Raw genomic sequence first — 25366 nt, forward strand, 5'->3', positions numbered from 1 at the left:
TGCAATATTTCTTTCTTTTTTTTTGACAGCAAAAGAGAAATGAGTCACACGTGCGTCTTGAAGTGGTTTACAGCGAGATAAATTATGAAGATAAGGTGGTATGGTTACAGTCTAAAGAGAAGCCATGCAAATGTAAACTTTTTATGCTTGAATTTAATTTTAAAAATACAAGAATACATAATTTACAGATTGTATTCTCTTTTCATCGACATTTACACCCTATTCTTCTATTATGAGAAAAAGAAGATGATAGAGCATTGTACCTGTATGGAAGCCCTAAGAGGACATGCATCCATACATTCTATTTTTCACCGCTTTCCCTTGATTAGGACTCAATTTTGATTGTTTCCTCCAGATCACGACGGATCTGATCTGAAGTTAAATGCAATCAAGGGACACTAGCGCTTTTATCTCGAAATAAAGAGGTAGATAAGTCAAGATCTTGAGAAAACAATCAGAAATGACTCATTGTCGCAGAAAAACTGAGCCAAATAAAATGTTAGGATGTATGTCCGCTTAGGGCTTCTGTAAATGTCCTCGTAGTGTTGTGGTTTTGTGTGAAATGCTTGAGGTCCAGAAAAATACTTTCTTATAATTGCTTCTGGCTGGAGGAAATGTGACTATTCAATTGGTTCTGTTCAGCTGAAAAGCCTCTCTACAGATCCAGGGCTGCAAAAGCTTTCAGAAAAAACAGGGCACATGAGGACTGAGTGGTAATGGAGTGTTTAAAACTGTAATATAACTCTGCGCATGGATGAGTGAGAAGCATCAACATGCTCAGAGTTTGAAGACATGAATGTGTCAGTCAGGCAGCATTCAGGATCATGCAGTGTCTCAGACTGTTGCATAGAAATGTAAAGGTTAGTTTAAAATTCAGATTGGTTCAAATGGATCAAAGTACTTCTTTTAAATGTCGTGTTCTTATGGTCATAATGGCCGCCATTTTAAAGTGACAGTCTCTTTGTAACTATTAATATGATCATTGATGTTCATCTTTTCATGTGTAGGAGATGTTTTATGTTTTTGATGACTAACTTTGGTATGAACGGTTTGAACTTAATTTACATTTTAAATTTGTAATGTGCTAAATTGGGCTCTATCTTGGCCCAGAAATGTTAATGAGGGCTATTAATATTTACTCAGGATTTAGTAGGGAGGTTGGCACATTGAGTCTCCCTTCACTCTGGTTTTCTTCTTCAGTATAAGTAAAGGAGTGTTGTTGTTGTTTTTAATGAAACTACATTTATCACTCAATAAGTGATGATTCTCCACAGTTTAGCCCACAGCATTGAATATCTGAGACAAGAACGTCATTGTGTTTGTGTGTCTTATAATTAGTATTTGAAACATGACACATATTGAGCACCAATGGACTTGATGACTAATGTGTCACCAGGCACTCTTCAGCTGACGTATATCACATGTGGAAAACAGGTCTTCCTACGAGTTCAGGCATTCTCCACTGGAGGGCGCTGTTTGGTAACAAATACCCATTGGAGCTGACACGGAAGATTTGAACTGAGCCGTGAAAATGTAAATCCTTCAGTTCTTCTTTAAGTCATTTATGTGTCGTCGTCGCCCCCCCCCCCCCCCCCCCCCCCCCCCCCCCCCCCACACACACACACACATAAACACACATTGCAGATATTTTATTGCAGGATGACTTTGCACATTCATAAGTTACACTTTCAAGATCTTACAGAAGTTCTCTGAGGCTGAAGTGTGGATGACTCAGAGCTTCAAAGAAACAGTTGGAGAAATTGATCACACCAGAGCAGAGAAAAACCCGGTTCACTAAAGTTTGAGCTGAAAATAAAGATGAGAAACACATTTTTATGGGAGAGTCCCGAGTTTGTATCACATTAGTGGAAAATGTGACATTAGTGCCATGGATCACAAGATAAAAAGTCAAACCAGATTTTTTAATCTAGTGCATTGATGCACTTTATTTTAGTTTTTGTTTTTCCTTTGGATTTCTAGTTGTTTTTTCCTTTTACTTGGAAGCCAGAATCTGATTGGAAATCCCATGAATGAAGCTCATCTAACATGGAACAGCATTACCTTTTAAAAATGAAACAAAAAACGTCTTAATCGAAATATGACACCAGTATAAGATATGATGTTTTGACAGTTTTAAGTTAAAGGTTAGTATTCTTTATAACACTTCAGAAGGATAAAAATAAAAAAAATAGCATTTATAGCTAATCCTGCCGGTCATATTGTAATATTAATGGACTATAAAACCACACTAGACAAAACAAAAGCTTAAAGTAGGCTATGTCAGAACCATTATATAATAACTCCAGTTTCAAAAAACACTTTTAAATCCCTTCAGGAGTATCAGTGGACTATGACTTTACAAGTGTTATTAGTCATGAACCGCAGGAAGAATAAAATCAACATGTCCGAATAGTTTTTACAAGCTTTCTTACATTATTGGACAAAGTGAAAGAAAACACAGCAGCCTGCCAGTTTGTGCGTAACTGCGCTCCTCAGAGCGATCCAGGCGGGAAGAGGTTAAATTTCTTCTCTGGGAAACATTGTCGGGTCTATGGAGGGGGTAGAAAGGCGCATACCAATTGACGAGCCATTCTGCTTTTCCTTGAATGAAATGCTGTGAATATGAATCCGTGTTTGCCCCCTCGCGCCTGAGCTTCAGGGTCTGCGACGCGCACGAGGATCCGTCGGAGTTGCAGCGGAGGAGAAACCAGGGGGGAAAAGTGATGGAAAAGTTGCTCTGATCTCGTGTGTGTGTGGATCTGGTGGATGAGGGAGGACAGGACTAACTCGCAAAGTTTCCGATCTCGAGTGACAGATTCAAAACTGGACTGATATAATGTGACTGCAAGGACAGAGCGTCAACGCGTGGATTACAGCGACCGCTCGTGTTATTTTACGCACTTTTAACTCAAGTTTCAGTTTCAGTGGATTTATTATTTTGTCCCTTTTTACGCACAAAGGAACTAAATGTTTTGAATGAGATCGTCTGACTGGTCCGAGCGCACAGCTGCAACGGGATGAAATCAAAAGGATAGCGCTTCTCTGCTCTTTCATACTTTTAACACATTTCTCCATTCAGTCCAATTGATGCACTGATACGGAGCATGTGCTGAAATATCCAGCTGTTTGTACTTTTTATACAAGTATTTTCTGTGGTCTTCTTCCATAGAAAAAGAAGCCTTAACAAGCTCCCGATTCACTGCGTTTGGACTGTTTTCATTTTTTCCACTTTCTGTGACTCTAAAACTAAAATCTGGATGTTCAGTGGATTTTAAGTTTTTGTTCTGCAGTTTGTCATGAAGGAGCGGATGTCTGAGTTGTGTTGTGAATAATTTGGATTACTCTATAACATTTCTCACAAGAGAGACGTTGAATGATGTCTCCAACTTCTATTGGATTTGTAATTCTGTTAGGAATTCTCCATGTGTGCTCAGGTAAGTCAGTGACCATTTTTTCCAAAGTTGTTCGTCAGATTTGACCTTATTTTTTAGATGGTCTTAAGGTAATTTGTGAGAAAAAATAGAAGAGAACAAAAAAAAAAATGTTATAAGGCTCTATATTGCTCGAAGAATACAACACATTTGGAACAAAGCAGTGTATTTGAACGCAACTCAAGTATTAATTTTACTAGAATGCGTCCTCAGTAGAAAATGGTTGCTGCAGGGCTCATGTAGACACAAACTTTCCCAGCCATCAGAACAGACTTTCTGAACATTGGACTCTAGTTAAACTGTGTGTTTCAGGAGGCTCGCCTTTAGTGCTTTTTTTTTAGTTTTATGCTGTGAAATAAAGAGGCTGCATTCTAATACACACAGGAGTGAGATGTTCTCCATTGACCAAGGACTCTCAGGGTAAAGGGGGGTTGTGTAACTTTGAATAGCTGAGCACACATAAAGTCACATATAAAGTGGTGCAGCCATGTGGGATGTGTGCAGAGAGAAGCTATCATCCTTCATGCAGACAGCACAAACCCCTGTGGAGACCATGTTTCCATGCATGTCGCCCTTCCTGCACATGACTCTTATTGCTGAGTGCAACCTTTTTTACATCTTCTTCAAATGAAAATGGGCAGCATCTACAATAAGAGGGCGTTGCTTTCCTTTCTTTTAACTGGTTGTTGCACTATTGGTTCTGTAAAATCAAATGTATGCCAATCTATACAGTTTATGTGGAGCTACATCAGCGTCAGTCTTCTTGTATTGTTTGTTACACATTATTCCTCTGTCCTCACCATCACATGGTGGTCTTTACAGAGCTTCTGGACCATGATGGCTGGAGTTTTCCAGGTCACTTGCTTCTGTTATGAGGAAGCAAATGTCTTGCACCCTATTATAAGACATTAGGGGAAGTGCATTGTGAACGGGAGCTACTGGGGCATTTTACACAAAGGAAAAACTCGCACAAAAAGATTTCAAAAGAAGTAGGACAGTTTAAGACAAAAAACACTTACAAATGTCGGGGCTGTTTTTGAGCTCTGTAACACACCTTTGCAATTACCTGTAAGTAATGATGTAATTGTTTTCAAGTTGTAACCTGAAAAGCTATTTTGGCTTATCCGGCCAAACTGAAATGCGTCCAGAAGTCCCTAAAAGACAATGATCTCTGCATTAAAAACACAACTGTGAAGGCTCAAATGTGCTGGCTGTGACTGACAGTTTTACATTCATTTTCTGGTTGTCAAGTTTGTCCATTTATTTAGTCGGCACCTCTCTGCAGGATTTCATCTTTCCATATTCAAATGTTGTCACAGATTCCTGATTGGTTTCCTGAATTGGGTCCTTGTTTCCTGAAAAGAAGCAGATTTCTAGTGTTTTAGTTAAAACCTGTGAACCTCACAGTCAGTTGAGGAAACACTGTGTCACACCTAAACAGGAAGCAGGGTCAGAGATCAGCGTTAAAGAGCTATAGGTGGTGGCTCCATGCGCTTTCACCCTCGGCCGAATCTTGAGCCCCTAATGGTCAAGTCCTGTGAGAAAGATTTTCAGACACCAAGGTTTCCAATTACGCCTCGCTGTGGGATGTTTTCTGGAGAGAGGCGTGAGAATGAGGCCTGCTAATAGAGATGACCAGACAGCAGATTCTCAAAGGATTGCTTTTGGATTAGACACTAGTGTCAGGAAAATTGGATTACACGCCATTTGCCAGGAAAAGGTTTCATATTTGCAGCTAATTGGAGGGTTAACCACTTCATTCTGGTGTATGAGAAGGTATTAAATCTCTCCAGTTATCTCTCAGTGGGGTTTGATAACGTCTCAGTGGATAACATCTAGATTATTCTCACATTGCTGACCTGCCTGTAAGAAAGTATACTCGTAAGTGTGAAATAGAAGCCGAGAGAGATGAGAGGACCTTTGCCCTCGTCGAGCTGGTGGTGACTTGCTTATTGCTGCCCTGCTCAGTCTGAGGGTTGTAAATGGATACCTCCATCTATCAGGCCTGGCCCTGTTATCAGGCGATCTGTCCTCCTGCTATACACTAAATGGTTGTTATCTCTCCTCCAAGTCCTCGTCAGACCTTTTACTCACCTCAGAGGGGCTGTTCAGACGAGGGCAAGAGGTGGCGCACTCACTCACAACGACACTCCGGGATTATGTTGAGGAGATAAGAATAATAGAAATTAAAAGGCAATTTCAAGGCAAATAAAAAGAAATGGAAAACACTGTTGTTGAGGACCCAAGCATAGAAGTGATTTAAATATTGGCTCTGGTGGTGGTGCTCCTGTAATCAGCCCCTGATTTCAGCAGCACCCACTCCTCTAGGTCCTGACAAATTGACTCGTAAGTGCTGATAAATTGCAGAGTCCTTCCACCTCCTACATCATGGCTGTATGACAGCACACAGCAGGCTGCGGGGCCAATTAATGACCAGAGAGCACAGGTGAGACCCATCTCTATCTCTGACTGAAGCCCAGAACACACTTAGCAAAGGCAGCCTCTTTCCTTCTGCATCACTCCCAATTTTTCAGTTTTTGCGAAATAGAGTTCAAAAATCCCCCAGTTCTCATGTTGTTTCTGAGAGTTTAACCTTCTGAACCGAAGCTGTGAGACGCAGTCGGCGTCTTGAGAAACAGGAGAGAGCCTCTTATACTCTTGAGTAAAGAAAATCTCACACCTGTGTCTGGTGACAGTGTCCATAAAGCTGTATCTTTATAACTTCCACTAATACACATTAATCTGATCCTAATCCAAATCAAGCAGGATTTTACACCCTAAGATCCAGGATTAGGCCGACTTTGGCTTAGCGAAGCCGCATGGAGGAATGCAGGAGGGCAGGCCGTTACCTCTTCCTGCTCATGAGAACTAGCGGCTAAGTCATTAATGAGTGTCTATATAAACATTTCAAAGCAGTTTGTTTGAGGGCAGATAATTAGGCGGTGACTCCTAATGATCTGCTTTCCCCCAAACGCTCTTCCTTTAATGACCCAAAAGCGCTGCGTAATTGGATTAATTAACAAATCCATCAGACGTCAATAGTTTGTAATTTCTGAGGCTACGGCCCGACTGATACACACGTCTGCACGGGGAATCAGAGGATTTAGATTCATTTAGTAAAACTAAGGGGAACGTCCCACTGCCCTCTCTTTCAACCTCTCGAAATTCCTCAGGAATTAAAAACAATGTAGCACCAGCTTCAGTTCAGACAGCCAGAATTGAGTAGATCTCTGCTCATGGCTTGCTGATAATGTTGTTATGACTCATTTAGCACGTATCACTATGTCTGTCAAATTGTCCGTCTGTGTAAGCTGCAATAACGTACAGCCAGACAGAGTTAAGCCCTCAACACTAAGAATACTCCGGAAAATAACTTCAGAGAAGCGTTTTAGTCTGGAGCTGGCTGATACTAGAAGGCATGTTCAGGATATTAAACCCACAGGTCAGTCAGCAGGGTGAATGCATCTTGTTCCGACTGTTGACATGGAGGAGGAATTTACCTTTAGCAAATCTTAGCAGAAGCTTTGAATGTCTTGTACTTATGGGATAAAAGGTGTTGTTGGTTTCTGTGTTGGTACACAAAGAGCACACTTGGATTTCACACAACCTTGCTCTCTGTTTTTATACATTTTAAAACCAGTTTTTTTGGGGCATTTTTTGCCGCTGCTGCTCTGTATTTGGCGTACACTCTAACCAACAAGCTAACCATCTCACAAGCTTTGCCTCCAGTTATGAAAAAATAGTAGACAGTAATGCATGAGCAGAATTACATAAACCTAATCCTCATTTTTGATTCTGTATTTTTTAATGCATGTTAACTTGATCAAACTTCTGCCTGGATTAGCTTCCTCATGACTCCGCTAATATAGATGTGAGCAAGACGGGGAGACAGAAAAGAGGGGAGGGGGGGGGTGTTTGTGTATGTGCAGGGTGGCAAAAGGAGGCTTAAGGAATCTCTTCATCCTCTTACCCATCCCCCTGCTTTTTTGTCTCTTTTTGTTTTGTCCCAATTTTTTAAGACTTGCCTTTTTTGTGGCTGGTCAGCGCAGAGCCTTTTCTTCAATAAAGTAGAAAAAAAAAAAAGCCTGTGGGGATGGGGAGGCTGCATTGTGTCGCCTTAACTGGGCGATTGTAAGGCGTGGAGGAGGGGAAGGGAATGCTTCATGAAGGGCTGAGGGTGCGTGAGGAGTATAGTAGAGGGGGGGGGGGGTGCAGCGGCTTCACAAAGGCTACCCCGGGGTGTGGAAGGGAGGGGAGAGGAGGGAGGACAGAGCAGTCAAACATACCATGATACGCCAGCTCAGGGAGTACCCTTGATCTGGCTCTGTGTGCTCACATTGCATATTCTCTCTCTGGTCCCTCATGGCGGGGGAAAGTGCTGATCAGGGTGGTGGTGGTGGAATAACTGTGAGGCAAGGACACCTTTTCTTTTAAAGGTGGACATTTGGGGAAAGGTGAGGTTTCTTTTTAAAAGTGCTGAGTGAATAAATGATCTCCTGTGGCTTTGAGGGTTTGGTTGGGTGAAGCACATCCCGCATCCCCTCATGTATCTAAATCTGCACGCTCAGGAACTCCCAGAAGGTTTTGCCCATGGGCCTTGCAGCTAGCTGCGATGGAGAAGCAATGCTATGCTACCGTGGGGAGTTCTGCCTTACGCATTTTAAAAAGGCTCAGACCTCCCCTCCCATTCATTTTCTCCACTGGAGGAGACGGAGAGGTGGCATTGAGGACAGCCTTTTCCCCCCAGTATCCTTCTTTTCTTCCTCGCTCCCTGAGCTCAGGCCTCCTCCTGGCCTCTGTGACCATTCTATTAGCCTCACACTGCAAGGCCTGGATACACTTTTGAAATGCTAAACCTCTCTTTTGGTTATAACTGACAGGGGAAAATACCATTAAAGAGGCTGAGAGGAATAGATTGAATTAGCAGTTAAAAGAGAGACTGCTAATTAGTTGATTAATGTCTTTGGTTCCTCCCCCTCTTAGCTTTAAGATTCCCTCTGTAGACAAGGTTCTCCTGCACAATCAAACATTATTCCCTGCTTATTTTTAGTAATGAAGCGTGTGTTTTTTTTTTGTTTTTTTTTTAATCTAGACAGGACAGTGCAATTAGTGCATTTGGAGATTCACGTTCAGAAGCCACTGTCACCTCGAGCTGCATCAGCAACTTGTGAGATCCTGGGGGCTAATTCCGTCACACAAAGGGAGGGGTGATAAAAGTAGGAGAGAGTGCTGGAAAACCTAATTAATGAGAAGGTGACCTTGAAATTCACCATTAGGACTGCTTTCAGAGCTGCACCCACCATTCAGCTGTAACCATGGCGAGGAGGATTCAAATACGGGCGCACATTTCTGACATGTAAATACAAAGCTGCACACTGTGTGAAGATTAAGTCTAATCCTGACTTCCTACTTTCTGCACGTTTTACTTCAATCTTATGTCACTTTTGAAATGAACAAAATCCCCAAACACTCTCTCCCCTGTTGTGCATATCGACTTCGCGAAGCTGCTCTCGAGCAGGAACCAGACTTTTGACTTCCACTTAAAGCTGCAGGAGTTTCACCAATTCAAATAGCTTTTAAAGTATATTCTTCTGTTTTGAAAGAGCTGTTTATCAATCCTACCTCTCACCATTTCATTCTCCTTCCACTTTACAATCTACAGTCACTCTCTCTGCCTCCCACATCCTGTCTCACTGCTCATACAATGAAAGCTTTAATTGAATAACAATCGTCGTTACCGGGTGAGAGACAGGTTCTTCAAGCGCTGGAATGCTTTTTCTTTCTTTTTCTATGGCTGCACGTCTGTCACCAGCTCTTAATCGGAAGCTTTATAGTTCAAACTATAAAACGTGTGCTTTAGGTTTAGAGCCTCACCTCTGTTTCTCTGCATGCACTTGGCTACATATTATTTTGGCTCAGAAGCCAGTGTAACATCGTGTGAAGGTGCTCTGTCATAAATGCTTTCCTACTTGATGGTTGTGATTCTTTCCAACATTCAGCGTTGACAGGCGGTGTTTATCCCGTCTCATTATGTCCTCTAATCAGAGCACACTATTCACTTCGGTCTCAACCTTTGCTCAATGCTTTAAGGATTGTGATGGGTCCACTTTCGACATCATGAAGAGTATTTGCCTTCTTTCCCATTTCCCCTTTGATTGAGCAGAACTTACATCTCTTTTTTTCTCCCTTTTGATTCAGACATTCACGGCACACGTTAGCCTTATAACCATGACATATTTGTCTCTTCTCATATAACAGGGAAGACTGAACCTTTTTGCCAGATACTTATAAAGTATCCATTATGGATTCAAAAACCTATAAAATCTTTCTTGACTGCCTCTCTGCTGATCAGTTTTTACAGCGTTTGGAAACCCAAACCCACAACAGCCTGCTCACTTTGTTAATGAGGAGTTTATTCACAAAAAGAAAGGATCTTAAATGATCAGAAATTAGTTTAAAACCAAACAAAATGTTTCCACTTGAATTAACACAATTAACCAATCAGAGAGAAAAGCAACTATAATTTCCCAGTGTTAGCTTCGACCATTGGCTAAGTGTTACTGGCAACAAATGTTGAATATGAGCCAGGACTGTTAATTGTCATTTTTGGGAGTTCTTCAGTGGCACATGTTGAGTTTTAGTGGAGGGATTTTACTGTTGTTGTACTTCCACTGTTGCTCAAGCTAAAACTACAGAGCTGTTGTGAAGCATTGCATTAATTTCTTTAAGAGCAAGCTCCGCCAGTGTTGAATGTTTATGCTTATTTCTGTCTTTAGATTAAAAGCATTCTGTAATTTACCATTTAGTGACCCATTAAAATTATACATTCTGTGTTGAAAGAGCTGTTGCTTTCACTTCTGATTCCCACTCAGGAGAGTCAATAATTCTGTTAAGAGCTGCACTACAATATTTATCACATGCATATTACTGCGTGCTGAGGCAAACAGATGTCAGTCAAAACTGGATAGGCCATGCCAACAAAGTCTTGAGAAGTGGTCTAAACTGGAAGCATTAAGACTCTGTACTTTGTCATCAAAAATGCATTTTTACTTTTTCAAGCTGTGTTTCCAGAGGCCTTAAAAAAGAACTTTGGAAAATCAATATCATGCAGTGTCTGTGGAGAAGACAGATCCTCAGTGTGCTTATTTCAGCCTCCTAAACTCCATTGGTGATAGGGATATTTAGTTTCTTGCATGTGTCATCACAGCTGTCTTCCGCTGATCTGCTTCCCCCTCCGTCTCCAGCTCGGCAGGAAAACAGCTCTTCCTTTTATTCAGAAGTCTGACAGTATATCTGCCGTCAAATGTCAAAAACTGACATATGGGAAACAGCAACTGGGATTCATTATGATAAAGTCGTTTTGGGGTAGAGCATGAAAAGCAAACGGTCTTAGGTTGGAAACACTGTGTACCTGGACAGTTGGTATGTGTTTTTAAGGAGACGTGGTAAGTGGATGCTGGCAAGCCGACAGACCAGTGAGCAGTTGTCTGCAGAAGGAAATTTAATTTCAATGCCAGACTGGGCACAGTCTCCCCTCTGTGGACTTCGAGAAAAAGGCTTCTTGGCACACTTGGCCCCTTCATTAATTTTGACCAAATATTTACTGTGCATCACATGGCAAGCCTTACATCCCACTTTTGTTTTTCCAAGCCAGGTTTGAACAGTTTGGGGCGATTTGTGTTCCATTTGGCTGGACTCGGGCCATGCCCCGCTCAGCAGGCCCGTACTGCTGTCTCTGGGATCCTGCCACATGAGAAACTGGCTCCACTGAGTCTTAACCTACTCTGTGCCTCTGGGAGCCACGTTTCACTTTAATAATACCTTCTACCCACAGCTACACTGCATGAACCACGCTCACATGTATGCATGCACATGCACAAGATTTCACACATTGACAGGCCGATGCTATGTGCTCCATGCTTACCCTTTTAACCTAAAGGGTACCACAGGGAAATGTGCCAAGTTTCTGCACTCATGGCATTACAGCTGTGCCCTGGTCTGAATGCTGTAACTGAAATTCTCTTTCAACAGCCAGCTGTCTGAGATTTGCTTTAGAATGTGTTTGGCCGGACATTTAGAATAGCCTACATAAGGTCACCAGCTCCGCTCTCTGGGGCTGTAATTCAACACTGATCCAGCAGCAAGCTCGTATCAGCCGCTGCCATCAGCTAAATAACATTTAAAAAGCATTAGGTGCTTTTTGGCCGTGCCTGCCTCCATTCACTTTGGCTTCTCTACAGAGCTGCTCTTTTTCTTGGCATCCAGCCTAAATGCCATACTCCCTGTGGCTGTGCAGTGCCAGCTGAGCGTGCTGGTCCTACTTCCTCCTCCCTGCTCATCAGCCCCTCCCCTGCAACCTACCCAGTCCCCTCATGGACTGTTACAGGAACAGAACCATTGGAGCTGGTTGAGAGAGTGACCTTGATGGGAGCCTACCATTGTGCTGTATTGTTATTGATGCAAAACTGAGAAGACAGCAGACTTTGAATTCTATCACCCTGTGTTCTGTTTGCATTAATCCTGTAATCATTGCATAATACGTGTGAAGTAGAGCCATACCATTCTGCTAAGAATCGTATTCATAATCCTTGCTTTTTTCATATGTTTGTTTCTCAAAATGCTCAGCAAATTGGCTGAAATATAGTTTATCAACCTATGAAGGATTCCATGTCTAGCAGCTCATGTTAAAAAAAGTCAACAGTGAGACGCCGCTATCCCCCTGTTGGGAAATAAATGCAGCAGCATATTCAATTACCCCCGCTTCTCCCATGCTGTTTGCTGAACGCTGCTTTGATGTATCTCTGAGATTGCACTGGTCAGACCTCATTAAAAACAGCTAGAAAACAAAACAAGAAGTAATTGCCCACTTGCACTCTCCAAGCCTTGCCTGTGCTGCATACAGAAAATAAAGCTTCCTAATAGAGGGTCCAAGCATGGCTCATATTAATTAGGGGGATCCACTCTGCTGAAGGAATGACATCCTTGACAACAACGGTACTGGAGCTCTTTCTGGCCGGGTTTTCTTCTTAGGTCACCGCTGTGAATATTCAGGGTCAACCTGAGGAGCCTGAGAGTCTACTCAAAGTCAAAAAACAGACATGCACATTGTGACCAGAATGATAGATAAATGCTAGACAGACGGATTCACACACATATAGACAGGCTGGCTCTTTTCTTGTGTCCATCCATGCTCTGTTCAGCCCATCTGCCTGCACGGTCTCCAGAGCCGGCTTGACAGGCAGCTCTCCTAACAAGCATTCCAGTCTTTTCCACTACAGATCCCCTCCTCGTCTCTGTGAATGGATATAATAAAGCATAGGAGATGTGTTTTTATCCTGCAGGAATGAGTTCTGCCCTCATGGCCTTCTTGCAGAGTTTGACAGCTTGTATTTGTGTCTAATGACACTCGCTGGAGCAGCTTGGCATCAGGAGGAGCTATAAGTCGTACACAATTGAGTCCCCTGGGTTTCTGTTGACAATTCATTATGTATAGTATATTTTCCTCTTGTCATGTCTCTCCATAGTCACATCCTTTTGTTATGCTGCTGACAGTTAATGTGAAATGGATATATACGTACATTGTGAGAATAAAGCTTTCTTTGCATTGGAAAATACCTCATTCTTCTATGGAGATCCCATTCTTAACTTGAATGCAACTGCAAAAGTGTCTAAAAACACACAAAAAACCTTAGAAGGTGTTTCTTGAGCACCAGCAGTCCTTTATTATATTGCCCATCATGCCTGGTGTTTTGAAAATGTGTCAGGCCTGGAGCAGCAGTGGAAATACTGTTCTTATTGTTGTAGCTCCAGATGGGCGCCTCAGAGCAGGATGGACCCCAGCCTCCCAGAGGAGCACTCCTCTGCTGGCGCTGGCTTACTCCGTTCGGCTTCCATTGCCAGGGGAGAAATAGGGATGTGTTCCCTGGCTGACACAACCAGGAGTAAGGGCTGCTGCTCCAGGCCTAGGAGGTCTTTGTTGGATCCCATCCTGATGAGAAAAAAATGATTATGCCTAAGGCCTTGAGCTTGAAACCCATGTCCCAAGCAAGGGAGGCAGAAAGTGCTTTTGAATGGTGTCATCAGCAGATTTGTCATCTCCTTTAAGCCACAGAAAGAAGAAAGCAGAAGCATATCACAGTATGATGCTGATGGATCTTAAAAACATATCAAGATGAAAGTGGTGCAGATTTTGAGGTTTACAATTGGTTTAACTAAATTTTATAGGAACACGTTCCCTGTTTATTGCATTAAGTATGTTTTATTTTTAATGGGTGTACTTATATAATATCAGACGGTTTTTTAGGAGATAATTATTGGAAAAACCGATACTTTTGAGTTTTCTTATTTGTAGCTGGCAGAAAAAACTCTTGCAAAATATGTCTGAGTTAATTTACCTTATTATCTTGCAAGATAATATAATAATATACCTCGCATCCTGCAATGTGATCATTACACACGTGCACATTGCATTATCACTACTGATACAATGTATCAGCCCTACAGGATCATTTCTGATTGTTGAAATGAAATAACAATTTATCAAACTAGTTGTGTTGAAAGCCTTTTACAGTCATAGTTACCACAGTTTTGTTCTGATTACATCCTGACCTTGTTCAGTGTCTTTGCCTGAATAAAAACAAAGGTTCTTTGTGTCATGTTTACACTGCAGTCTGCAGAAGCCATATTTCCCTCAACTATCAATAGAAGCTTTGTGATCTTCTACACAAATCCAGACTTTATTGAGTTTGTTTAGAAACAAGTAAAGCTAAACAATCAAATTGTGCAGTGTTGGGTTGCAGTGTTGTGTATAAACTCTCAGGTAGTCAGTTTCATGCGTGCTGTGATTAAAAAAAAAAGCACAGATTTGGACGCTGGTACTATTTTTTGGAAACCGATCTATCTTCTCAAGTGCTGCAGTAGTATCAGCGAGGTAACCTTAACCCGTTCTGTTTGCTAAACGGAGACAAAGAGATGAGAAAAGAAAGAGGCTATAAAGATATCCATCACACCCCCTCTGCAAAACCCCACCTCTGGGTCCCCATACACACTCTTGCACACAAACACACAGGGCTCTAATCCTGCCTCTCAGGAGTGTAAGCGATAGCCTTGTGTAACATTAAAAACAGGCCCGATCTGATGCAACTGGCAGAGTCATTCAAGCAGTGCATTCCAGGGTGGGATCCTGATGTGGAAACGCTAAAAGATTCAGTTTCACTTTCCTGTTAATGTCATCTGATCAGCAGGAGTACGCTGCCTCGCCTTTTCTCTCTGTTTCCGTCTCTCCGTCTTATCTCTGCCCTCTCTCGCTGTTATCGTCTCTAATTCAAGAGAAAAGGGTGCCTTTTCTTACCCTTCAGTCGTTCACAGGCCTGCACTGTCCCGTGAAGGCGTGTCACCAGCCTCGAGGGACACGCCCTCTGCTCTTATCTCTGCCATAAATCCCTCTTAAGTCCCCTAATCGCAGATTAATGGGACTGAAGATAGGGAGTGCCCTACTGTGCTCAGCCTTCCTTATCGCAGACCAATATTCCACGTCTGTGCGGTTGCTCAGCTGGACATCTGATATGGGGCGAGATGATATGGCTCAGGCTCCTGCAACACCTCTCGATTTTAGCATCTGTCTTTATGAGATTCTGCGACCTTGATCTTTACGAGGGAAATAAAATCTCACTGCTAGATTGCTCATATAATCACATGCAACCTGAGGCCGGGATCTTTGTTCCATTGGACTGAATGACCCAGTATTGTGGAGTTGTTCTCTATGTTGTATCTAAATTGGCCTTACAGTCCCTCTCCCCTGATGAATTCTCAGGGGTAAAGGGCAGCTGCCATGACTCCTTTTCTGCCTACTCGTCTGTCAAGTCAGGAGGCATTAAAAAGAGCTCTAAGAGATCAAAGCACTTTTAATTTATTTTAAAGTCAGAGGATCATTGGGCCTGAATGTCTTCTAGGTGTTTTTTTTTTATGTCTGTTTTCTGGTCTGCTTTCCTGTGATTAGTGATAAAAATGCAGCACACATGATGTAGCCCATGGGTGTGACACCAGCTCTTGATTGCAAAGTGCAAACGTGCACTGTTTAAAGAATGACCCTGGCTCTGATAGAGATGACCCTGTTGGGTTTGTTTTTCATCCAGAGGCTGCCCACACTCTACTTCTTAATACCAGGGTCTTTTTTTTTGATTTCAGTCCCTCCAAATAGAAGATTTGATGCATTGTCTTGTTGTTGTTGTCATTGCTAGAAATGATAAAAGTTTGACTCATCTGAACAGGTCCAGTCTTGTTTGGTATATGCTTAATGAATTATATTTTCATTGTTCTACATTTTTAGAAAGTATGAGAACAAAATCCGAAGTAACATCTCTTTTTTATTTATGTTCTGTCACCATCCTTCCTCCCTCCTCTCTGTCCTTGCAGATATTGTGCATTAATGTTCTTCCATGTGGAGCACCATGTCTGCTCTCACAAACAGTGTACTGGTGAGAAATCGAATGAAACTGTTAACTTAAAGATATAATTATTCTCGGTCATCTTAAGTTATACAGAGCCACGGATGGATGGGACCCGAGAAACGAGTGCCCCCTTCAATAGGTCACATAATATTAAAATGTATTTTCATGATTTTTAGCAGTCTGCTTCTTATGCCGATTAGGTTTTATAACAATATTGAGAAATGTAGGCTTATCTCTCGGAATATAGATTTACATTTCATCCACTCGTGTTGCATGGTGAAAATCAAGTGTAGCTCCAAGACACAAATGAATCGATATGAAGCTGGTTGCCAAAATGTTAATATACAATCAATGTATATGCTCTAATGGCCAGATGGATGACCTTGGATTCTTCAGAACCATCACAAATCATGTGATTATTCCCTGTCTATCAATGATGTGTGGGGGAAAGAGCCCCACACATCATTGATAGAGTGGGCAAAAAACCCCGGAGGTCTTGATGAATCCTTGGATGCTTACAGACACTGTGCATGTAAGGGGTCAGTGTCTGGGTCTGGACCCTTGTGGTGGCTGCATGGTTGAATCTGGAGCTGTTAAATGTCTGTTCTTATTGTTGCTTCTGGACTCTCGTGGGTTTGTTGTTCATTACTGTGATTGCTCGTAGCACTTAGAGAAAAGTCAGAGAATTGTTTTTTTTTTTTTAATTACCTCCACTGCAAGCAAACGCTCCCTCTAGCTGAATTTAACTCTGTGTGTGTGTGTGCAAGTAATTGAGAAAAAGAGAACCGCACCGAGCGCTCCAGCAAGCGAGAGGGTTAAGGGAGAAGGAGAATCTCGCCTCAGGCACCAATCGATCAGATCCTAGCAGTAGAAGTCCCAGCTTCCCTTTGGTGCGGCTGTGTATTGCATTAGCTCATCTCACATTTTCTGTCTGCGAGCGGAGGAGGAGGGGGGAAGAGGGGGATAGAAAGTAGAAGAGAGGGCGGTTGAAAGCAGCAGAGGAGAAGGAAGGGCAGCGCTTTGAAATAAAGGAAGGGTTAGAAGACTCAAAGTGAAGCGAGAACGAAAACATGTACAGTTGGGTTCAGAAGCGAGGTGTTCACTCTGCTTTTTTCTGCTTTTTTCCTTAGCTTTTGCCTGCTGAGTTTTCTTTGAGGCAGAGAAGGAGTACAGTGAGCTTGTTGGCCATTTTCTAAAAATCATGCACCTGTAGAGAGAGGGGCATGGGAGAATAATCCTCAGCGCTGCCTCTGATTTCTTTCCTATGGTGATGGGTAATGGAGCTGAAATAACAAGGGTCATTAAAAGTGTCTGTGGAGATCAGCACAGCACACATGCACACACACACACACACACACACACACACACACACACACACACAAGCCTATTCTCTCACCCACATATACCTGTAGCACACAATAAATTTAATCAGGGACAAGGCAAGCATAATAGCATTGTGTAACTGATACATGCTTGCACACACTCACTGCTCAAAAACACACACACCCTCCCAGGAATCACACACAAACACTTCTTAGATTTCTCCAAGAACTGCGGAATATTTATTTACAGGCTTCTATGTAATATGATACTGTAACCTATATTGTATTCCTAGTCTGCATATTAATCCTGCAGTAATCATCTACGGCAAACAACCGCTGATCAAACACTGCACAGCTCTTCTCACAGCGGGCCACATCTAAATAGTTAATGGTTCCTCCAGAAAACCCCAAACTTCAGACCATTTCAAATTAGAGAGGAGCCATCTAAATCAGGAAGGGGACGGGCAGAGCAGATAGCGGCGGAGCGCTTCAAAGTCCTCTTTAATAAAACATATTAGCCTGCCTTGTCTGGTGAAGGGCGTTGGCGGTGGCGGTGGTGGTGGTGATGGTGGTGGTGGTGGTGGTGCAGTTGGTGAGGTGGTAATGGGCCTGTGTGTGTTAGCATAGTGAGGGGTGTTAGCTCCAGTACGGTGCCCAATCAAAGGGCTGGACCTTGTTAGCATATGGTCTGCAGGTTCAAAAACTAGTAATGGGAACAGATTGCAAATGAGGGTTAATTAGCTCAGTCGTGGTTCAGGCAGCTCCAAACGTGAGGAAGTACAGAAATGTATTTTTTATAAATAGTACTCAGCGTCGGATAGCAGCCTGATGTATTCATGCTGAACCATATGCAGCTATCGCTCCATCTGTTTCTGTCACTCTCTCAGAAATGCTGTAATCTCTACAGATATAGGCCTCGTTTTAACAGTGTCAATAGAAAAAACTGTTTCAGAAAAACGGGGCTTTTTGTACAACTTTGTCTTGTTTGTTGACGTTCCACAAGATAAATAATTATCATCTAATTTAGAGTTATTCCTCTAAAAAGTAAGTTGTGAATCCAATGGTAGAGAAGCTATAGTGGTTTGTGCAACTGAAATCTTAAGCCCAGAATCTCATTTATTTCTTTTAAGCTTGTGGGGATGAGAAAAATACGTATAAGCCTATAAAAAGCGGCTCTTTATCTATTGACCATATTCACACGGCTGTATTTTTCCTCTGATGTTGAGCTCATGGTGAGAAGTTCAAGTGCTGCATTGTGTTCTGGGTAAAAGTTGTAAAAAGGAAGCTTCTAAAAAATACAATGTAAAGCTAAAATCCAGAGGGACAATAGGAAATATTTTAAGCTAAAACAACTCTTAGCTACAGTACAGCCAAACAAAAGGTAACACTATCATTCAAACACCTTTTAGCTCATATCTTAGCTAAGTGTACTTTTAGCTAAGAAATGGATAAAAGCTAACATTTGAGATTGTTTGCATAATACAGTGTTGTAGAAACTTCTGCTTCATTTTTAGCTAACGGTATTGTTAGATAGGAAGTAGGGGAACGCTAACATAGACAGAAGAAGTCTACAACGAAGTAGCATTTGAAGTACCCATCCTGAGCATGAAATTGGAGAAAAATTGCCACAGTGTGCATATGGTGCATTGTGTTTATTTCATTTTTTTTCTATAATTGCAGTTTCTCACCAATAGTTTCAGTTCCCATATTTGTAGCTTATAAACATGAAACCATATCCCCGGCAGAGATAAAAATCTTCTCCGCCATAGATCTAAGTTTAGGACTCACTGTAAAGGACCCCTGATCATGTTGTCCTTCATTGGGCTACTGGATTAATTATACTTCACTGGAAACACTACACATTTGCATTGAAGTGATTAATCTTTCCACAGAGCTGTCACTGATTATGCTGACTTTACCTAAAAGATATGGCGAACACAAGAAGATGCCTCCTCAGCAGCACCAGATTTGTAGGGTTTCTTGGGTGGGGGAAGGGCGGAGGGCACAGAAACGAGGCAGTGTGGCAAGTTCACGGGATGCTGGGTAAATTAATTGCGGGCCTGTGCCTCCAATTAGACCAGACTCTGTTTAATTGGTGCTGAATGGGCTCCAAAGGCCTTATGCTGGGAGATACGGGGAGTAGGGGAAAAAAAAAACCTCTCCCTCACATAGACACTCACACCCATACACAATTGTGTGTAGTAGCACAATGTGTTCACAACCATCAAGTCCCACCCTTCAGGAATTAACAACAGGAAGCTAATTTGCATGTAAAGCAGGATGATAGCCACAGCTGACTGGTCGGAGAGAGCAATTGTAATGGCCTGAGATAGCACTGGAGTGTTAACCCCATTTGCACCGCTGTTGGCACTGCTTTTAGCTGTTCTGTCTTCCCTTCAAAAGTGTAATCTTTGCTCCTGCCCCTTCTTTGTTGCTTAGCTCTGCAGTGTGTCTTTATCTTATCTTTTATCTCTTCATTTCCCTCTACCTCCAAGGTGTGTCTTATTCTTGTTTACTGTTGACCTCTTTTCTTTTTTTTCCTGCTCTTTGATCCGATAATTGGTAGAGTCGCATTGCTGAACTGTGACAAGCTTTAGTAAACAAACTGATACTGTAAAAGGGTGACTTTGCTCTTAGATTGGCAATTTAATGGAGCTGGCTTTCATGAAAAGTGCCTGTCAGTGTTCCTTCAAAACAGCGGTGCTGTTTTAAATTGATGGTATGTTGCTGTTAAATACACATTTCTGTATAATTTGTGTAGGAGTCAAGATGTATTTGGAACATTAATATTCATAGGTCTATATAGTGTGTTACTCAGCCTAAGAAGTTGACTTCTGTGACCCTGGAGATGGTCAAATGCACCAAACTGCATAATGGGTTGACATGTTCACCTTACAGTCAATAATTAAGGCAGGAAAAACACTGTAGGTGTTACTCAAAAGTATTGGAATTCTAACCCTGTATGGTGACCCCTCAAAGATGCCTCATACCGTAGGTTTATTACACATTCAGAGTGAGATATAGTTGTCGAAACAATATCATAATGGGTAATGGTATGGTATAATGGGTATCCATTAAGAGAAATCCAAAAATACCTGTAAATACATAATCTAAAGTCAATATAAATTGGTGTAAAAACTCTAGCAGATGTAAGCTTCAACTTTTACATTTTCTTTACAGGATCCCGTCTGCGCCAAGAAGACACCCCACCCCGGATTGTGGAGCACCCCTCTGACCTGATTGTCTCCAAAGGGGAACCAGCTACCCTTAACTGTAAAGCAGAGGGGCGGCCGACCCCTACAGTGGAGTGGTACAAGGATGGAGAGCGGGTGGAAACGGACAGGGACAATCCCCGATCTCAGCGCATGCTGCTTCCCAGCGGCTCGCTCTTCTTTCTACGCATTGTCCATGGACGACGGAGCAAACCGGATGAAGGTTCCTACGTTTGTGTTGCCCGAAACTACCTGGGAGAGGCAGTGAGTCACAACGCCTCGCTGGAAGTAGCCAGTAAGTGCAACATGTCTTCCTATTTCTTCTTCGCTTCCAGTGTGGGTGTGAATGGAAGAGTTTGGGTTAAGATGCAGCTGAATAGCAGCTCCAGTTTCCTTCAGTGTTTGTTGCTGAATGTGTTCATTGAGTTGGATAATCTCTTAGGAGATGGGCAGGATGTGTTTGGCCCAGCGCTCTCTGTAGGCCTGCAGAGCCTTTGGGGGAGAAGTGGTCTGATCATTCCAGGGTGAGTGCTCCTCTAAAGGGCCCTTGGTAGGTGGTCAGGAGGCACAATGGGAACAAAGCCTTTTCTGTTGTGGTCCTGTTTCTGCTTTTTGTCAGAGAGATAGATATGAGGTTTTATTTCGAAAGGAATGCAATCATTGCATCTGAGTTTAGTCATCTTTTAATGAAGAGCTTTCTTGTACGTTTCATTGTACTCTCACAGAATTCCTTTCACCGGATGTTACACTTATGCAACAGCAGTCTACTTTGAAGTTGAGTGGATTTAATCATCTTGAGGGTCAGCAAGCCGTTTTGGAGACATTAGCAACGTGTTTGTTCCGCTGGCAGTACTTACGCAATATAGGGAGCAGAAGTAGTCTCAGTCCTACAGTTAGTAGTGACCTGCGTTGACAAATTTGTTCCCATGATTCTTTAAAGGCTGCTGTAGTTAGTGAGGTCAGCTCTTTAGAATTAGGCTATTATCTTCTTGCTCTCTTGACCGGCTGAGAGTGAAGGCTGAGGACGAGAGCTCAGATATCAACCGCTCTTCTCGCATGCCCAGAGGCTGTCACCAAGCGGCTCAATGTAATCTAATCAAGATGGGGAAAGAGAGAATTGTGTGTGTTTGAATGTGTGCAAGTGAGTCAGTGTGGAGTTTGGGGGGTTGTGGAGTTGGGCATTGGCTCCCGGCCTTGTGAGGCTTGTGTTTTTAGGTATTAGGTGCTTTTTAGGAGTGTGGGTGATTTTGGATAGTAGTGGAGTACAAAGGTGAATTAAAGTGTTCCTGCTTCCAATATTTGTTTATTTATTAGGCACAGTTTGTTTTGTTTTGTGTAGGACTGCACTTGAAAACCTAAAGATTGAATTATTAGTTAAGACTCTTTTTCCAATCAGAAATCTACCCTTTAGTACTGTACACACAGCAATGCAGAAGAAACATATTGTCAGGATGTAACATTTACAATAGGAGTCTCAAAATAAGGGGGTCTTCAATATGCGCTGCCATTAGATAAGAGGGTTTTTTTTTTCAGTTGCTGAATAATCTGAAGAAGTCTCTTCATCATCAAAACAAACAGGCTATTTGAATAAATCTGGAAAAAAGACAAAATTAAATAATTAAACATTATTTCATTAAGCTATGGTCACTCTGTCACTTGTCTGAGGTTCAGGACCCATAAAGCCTAATTGCTGTTAACTTCATCTAGCTGACTAATATCATTCATCCAGTTAAATTAATAAATAATATAATAATAAATAAATCCAGTTGAATTGCCCCCTGAGGACAAATAAAGTTTTTTGAATTGAATTGATAAATTAGTTAAAAATGATGGGAATGTGACTTTCAACAGTAAGACAGGGCAAGCGACAATTTGGTTGACAACAGGTGTTTTTGGAAAAATCCTCTAAATGTGCATGCGCAAAATTAGACTTTTGTAGGCTGATAGATGGGAAACCAAAAGTAGAGAAGGGTCAGCAAAAGCTTTGTATTGAACTGCCAAATCTCATACAATCAACATTAGTCCTGACCTCATAAATCCTGTTTCATCTGAAGTTAGCCAAGCTTGTCAACATGGAAATAAAAATGCAGCCCAAATCATACGTAATTACTCAAACTACCTAGAGGGACAATAAATCACATGAAATATTATTCTAAGAAAAATACGAAGAAACTCAAATGTTTCCAAAGGTCAGAACGCTAAAAATGTTTTCCATAGTAGTCGATGATATGCAGTGTTTATTTCTGAGGTGGGTTTCTCAAGTAGAAAAACAAAACACTTGGCGGGACTTTTGAGGAGCAGAGTGCAGAGAACCGTTGGCTCAGTCTCAATTTAGGCTGCTTATTCTGTACAAGGTTCAAACAGACCCATAATGACAAGCCACTGTGCTCCAGCAGTCTCTCTCCTTCTCTGCTCTGTTGGTGTCTCTCGCTCCCCTCTCTGCAGCTCATACTTAACTCCATATAATTATGTTGTCGGAGCAACCTGGAAGGAACCCTGACGGAGAAGAAATGCCGTAGAAAAAGAAAAAAGTCAGAGGCAGACTGAAATTTCTCGCCAAAGATTTACTTGAACTCCTTGGTGAAAACCCCACAAACCATATATACCTTATACTCACAGGAGCATAAAAGAAAGTTTGAGAGCCTTTTGGTTCCGTGTTGTCATAAAAGGGGCTCATATTTTAACTTTTCAAAGTTCAACACTTGAAGAGGGGATGCTTTACTCAGTCTCAGTCTAAGTTGAAGAAACTACCAGCCTCTTTATTTCCAATGAAACTCCAAAGAAGGAAGTCTTGGTTTTAATTGTGTTTACTTTGCCTCGCTCGCCCCCTTCTAACCTTTTTACTCTAAAAGCTAAAAACACAATTTATTTTCTATGTTATTCTAAGAGCCTGGGTCTTACTCACCAGCAATTGTTCATGTAATCCAAGTTTCAACAAGTCCTGTTTTGTCAGACTAGGAGAGCTAACCCAGTTTGTTTGGCTTATCATTAACCACATGTACAGTACTGCCCACAATCTCTCTATCACAGCCTCTTAACCCAAAGCCTGCGCTAATGCATTAACCGTGAATCCTGTTTGACTTGTGTATTCAAACAAGCCTAAGACTGGATTCTTTTCCTATTAGGTTATTGCTTTTTTTTGTGTGTGTTAGGGATGTGGACGTCAAATAAAGAGCTTCCTTTGTCCATAAGGCTGATAAAGAACTCAGGGTAAGGCCAGCCACATTAAAATTTGACCTACATTGTTACAAAAAAAGTATCCCAAACTCTCCCATGACCTGTGAAGAATTAAATGCAAGTCGTGATTCCACTAAAGTGAAAAACATGAAAAAAAAATCATTTTAAAAATCACAGACATTTTCTTCACCATTATGGAGCAGAACTCCTTAATGTATATTCGGTGCTCTGTCACTGATTTTTTTTATACCCAGCGTTCTTTGTGGCCCTGAGTGTCTCTATGAATAGCTTGTGTCCTTTCCCCTGGATGCAGAGATAGTAAAGTGAGGTAATGGACGGCACACTGCTCCACTTCAGCAGGCGATAACCTCAGGGCCGGCTGTCTAGCGGCCTGGCTGCCTGCACAGTGCTGACCGCATCGGGCTGGCTGTCAGTCTTATGTTGACACACACACACATACACACACTCCAGAGGCATAGTTTACTTTTTACAGCTACTAACAACAGAAGCAAAGGGATGTTTACTTGAATTTGGTCCATTGCACATAACTCTATTCTGCCAAGTTTATATCAGAATCGCATTGATCTCGATGTTCCTGTTGAAATCCTTTTCAACACGTGCAGCCAGCTGGCTTGGCCGACTCTCTTGATTGGTGGGGGAAGGTGGAGGCTTCTGATGTGTTGAAGGAAACTGGGTTCAACCTGACAGACTTTTGGGGCCATGCAGGAGGGTCATCTGCAGAGCGTGGAGACAGTTGGCCGGCATGCACTCGCCTGAACCTCCCACTGATAGGATGGCTCGCTTGTCTCTCTTTCAGAAAACCCCTTGTAGTACATCTGTTTGCTCTCAAAGATTCAGGGTCTTTATGTTTTCTGCTTCAGCACGACGCCTCCTTTTGACACATCAAGTTTGCTCCATCTCATATTTCTTTCATAACTGCTTAACTCCTTGTTGCTCTACTGCTACCCACTGAAATGGAACAAGCCCTCTGAGTGAAACAGCTTCCTGGTGGCACAGTAATTATTTATTTGTCATGGTGTTTGCTTTCATTTGCTCATCATGAGAGTGGAAGTTTCAGTCCCACTCTTGCTGTGTGTTTTTGTCATTTGGCAGGAGCACGTGGCCTTTTGTAACCTCCCTTTCCTGCTCAGATATATGGAAGAGTCCCAAATAAGAAATATTCTGTAAAGTAAGCACAAAAAAAAGAATCAAAAGTTCAGTTGTAGTTCAAAGTGCTTTACAGGGGAGTTGGGAAGGGGTTGACAAAAAGTAGTTTATTGAAAATGATTTAGAGACTAATGCACACCAATATGAATTCAATTACATAACAATAAAAGGAAAGATGGATGATGGAGTGACTGAGGTAGCAAAGCAGTAACAAAGAATACAAGACAAACAGCAGATGGAGAAGAAATCAGGACAGCCCACCCCAGCAGCAGCAGCAGCGGCAGCAGCAGAAGAGGGTGTGCTGGCAAGCTGCCAGGCGACTGGAGGCAGAGTGTGTTACAGCTCTGTGGCAGTTATTTGTCTCAGGGAGGTTCACAGCAAATTGGTGCAAACGGCACAGCCAGGGTCTGCTTCATGAGTCAACAGGCAGCCGAGGCGTGGGCTCCACACCACAGACTCTCCTTGGCCTCCACTCCGATCTGTTTCATGTTGGAATGCAGACAGAGTCATTCTCCAAACTCTAAGCCCTGTTGTGTGTGTGTTTCGTGTGATTTTGTGCGCGTGTTGCTGTCAAAGCTGAACTCTCTCAAGTAAACTTTGTTTCTTTA

The 25366-nt window shown here is 42.2% G+C and overlaps 1 protein-coding gene and 1 long non-coding RNA gene across 7 annotated transcripts in view; one reads left to right on the forward strand and one right to left on the reverse strand.

Moving 5' to 3' along the window:
- Positions 1–25366, forward strand: part of robo1 (roundabout, axon guidance receptor, homolog 1 (Drosophila)) — a 226089-nt gene that overhangs the window by 94076 nt on the left and 106647 nt on the right. For 5 of the 6 annotated variants that reach the window (XM_065960089.1, XM_065960085.1, XM_065960087.1 and 2 more), the window contains one exon: positions 20383–20709. In XM_065960089.1, coding sequence (XP_065816161.1) covers positions 20383–20709 — 327 coding nt within the window. Of the gene's footprint in view, positions 1–2491; positions 3435–20382; positions 20710–25366 lie in introns of those variants that run through there. The other variant, XM_065960088.1, reaches the window with a different exon arrangement.
- Positions 9824–15433, reverse strand: LOC136180458 (uncharacterized). Its single transcript, XR_010667110.1, has 2 exons — positions 14782–15433; positions 9824–13419 (listed from the first exon to the last, which is right to left on the reverse strand). It is a non-coding gene; the product is annotated as an uncharacterized lncRNA (long non-coding RNA).

The sequence above is a fragment of the Labrus bergylta genome, chromosome 11 (genome assembly GCF_963930695.1).
Source record: "Labrus bergylta chromosome 11, fLabBer1.1, whole genome shotgun sequence".
NCBI lineage: Eukaryota > Metazoa > Chordata > Actinopteri > Labriformes > Labridae > Labrus > Labrus bergylta.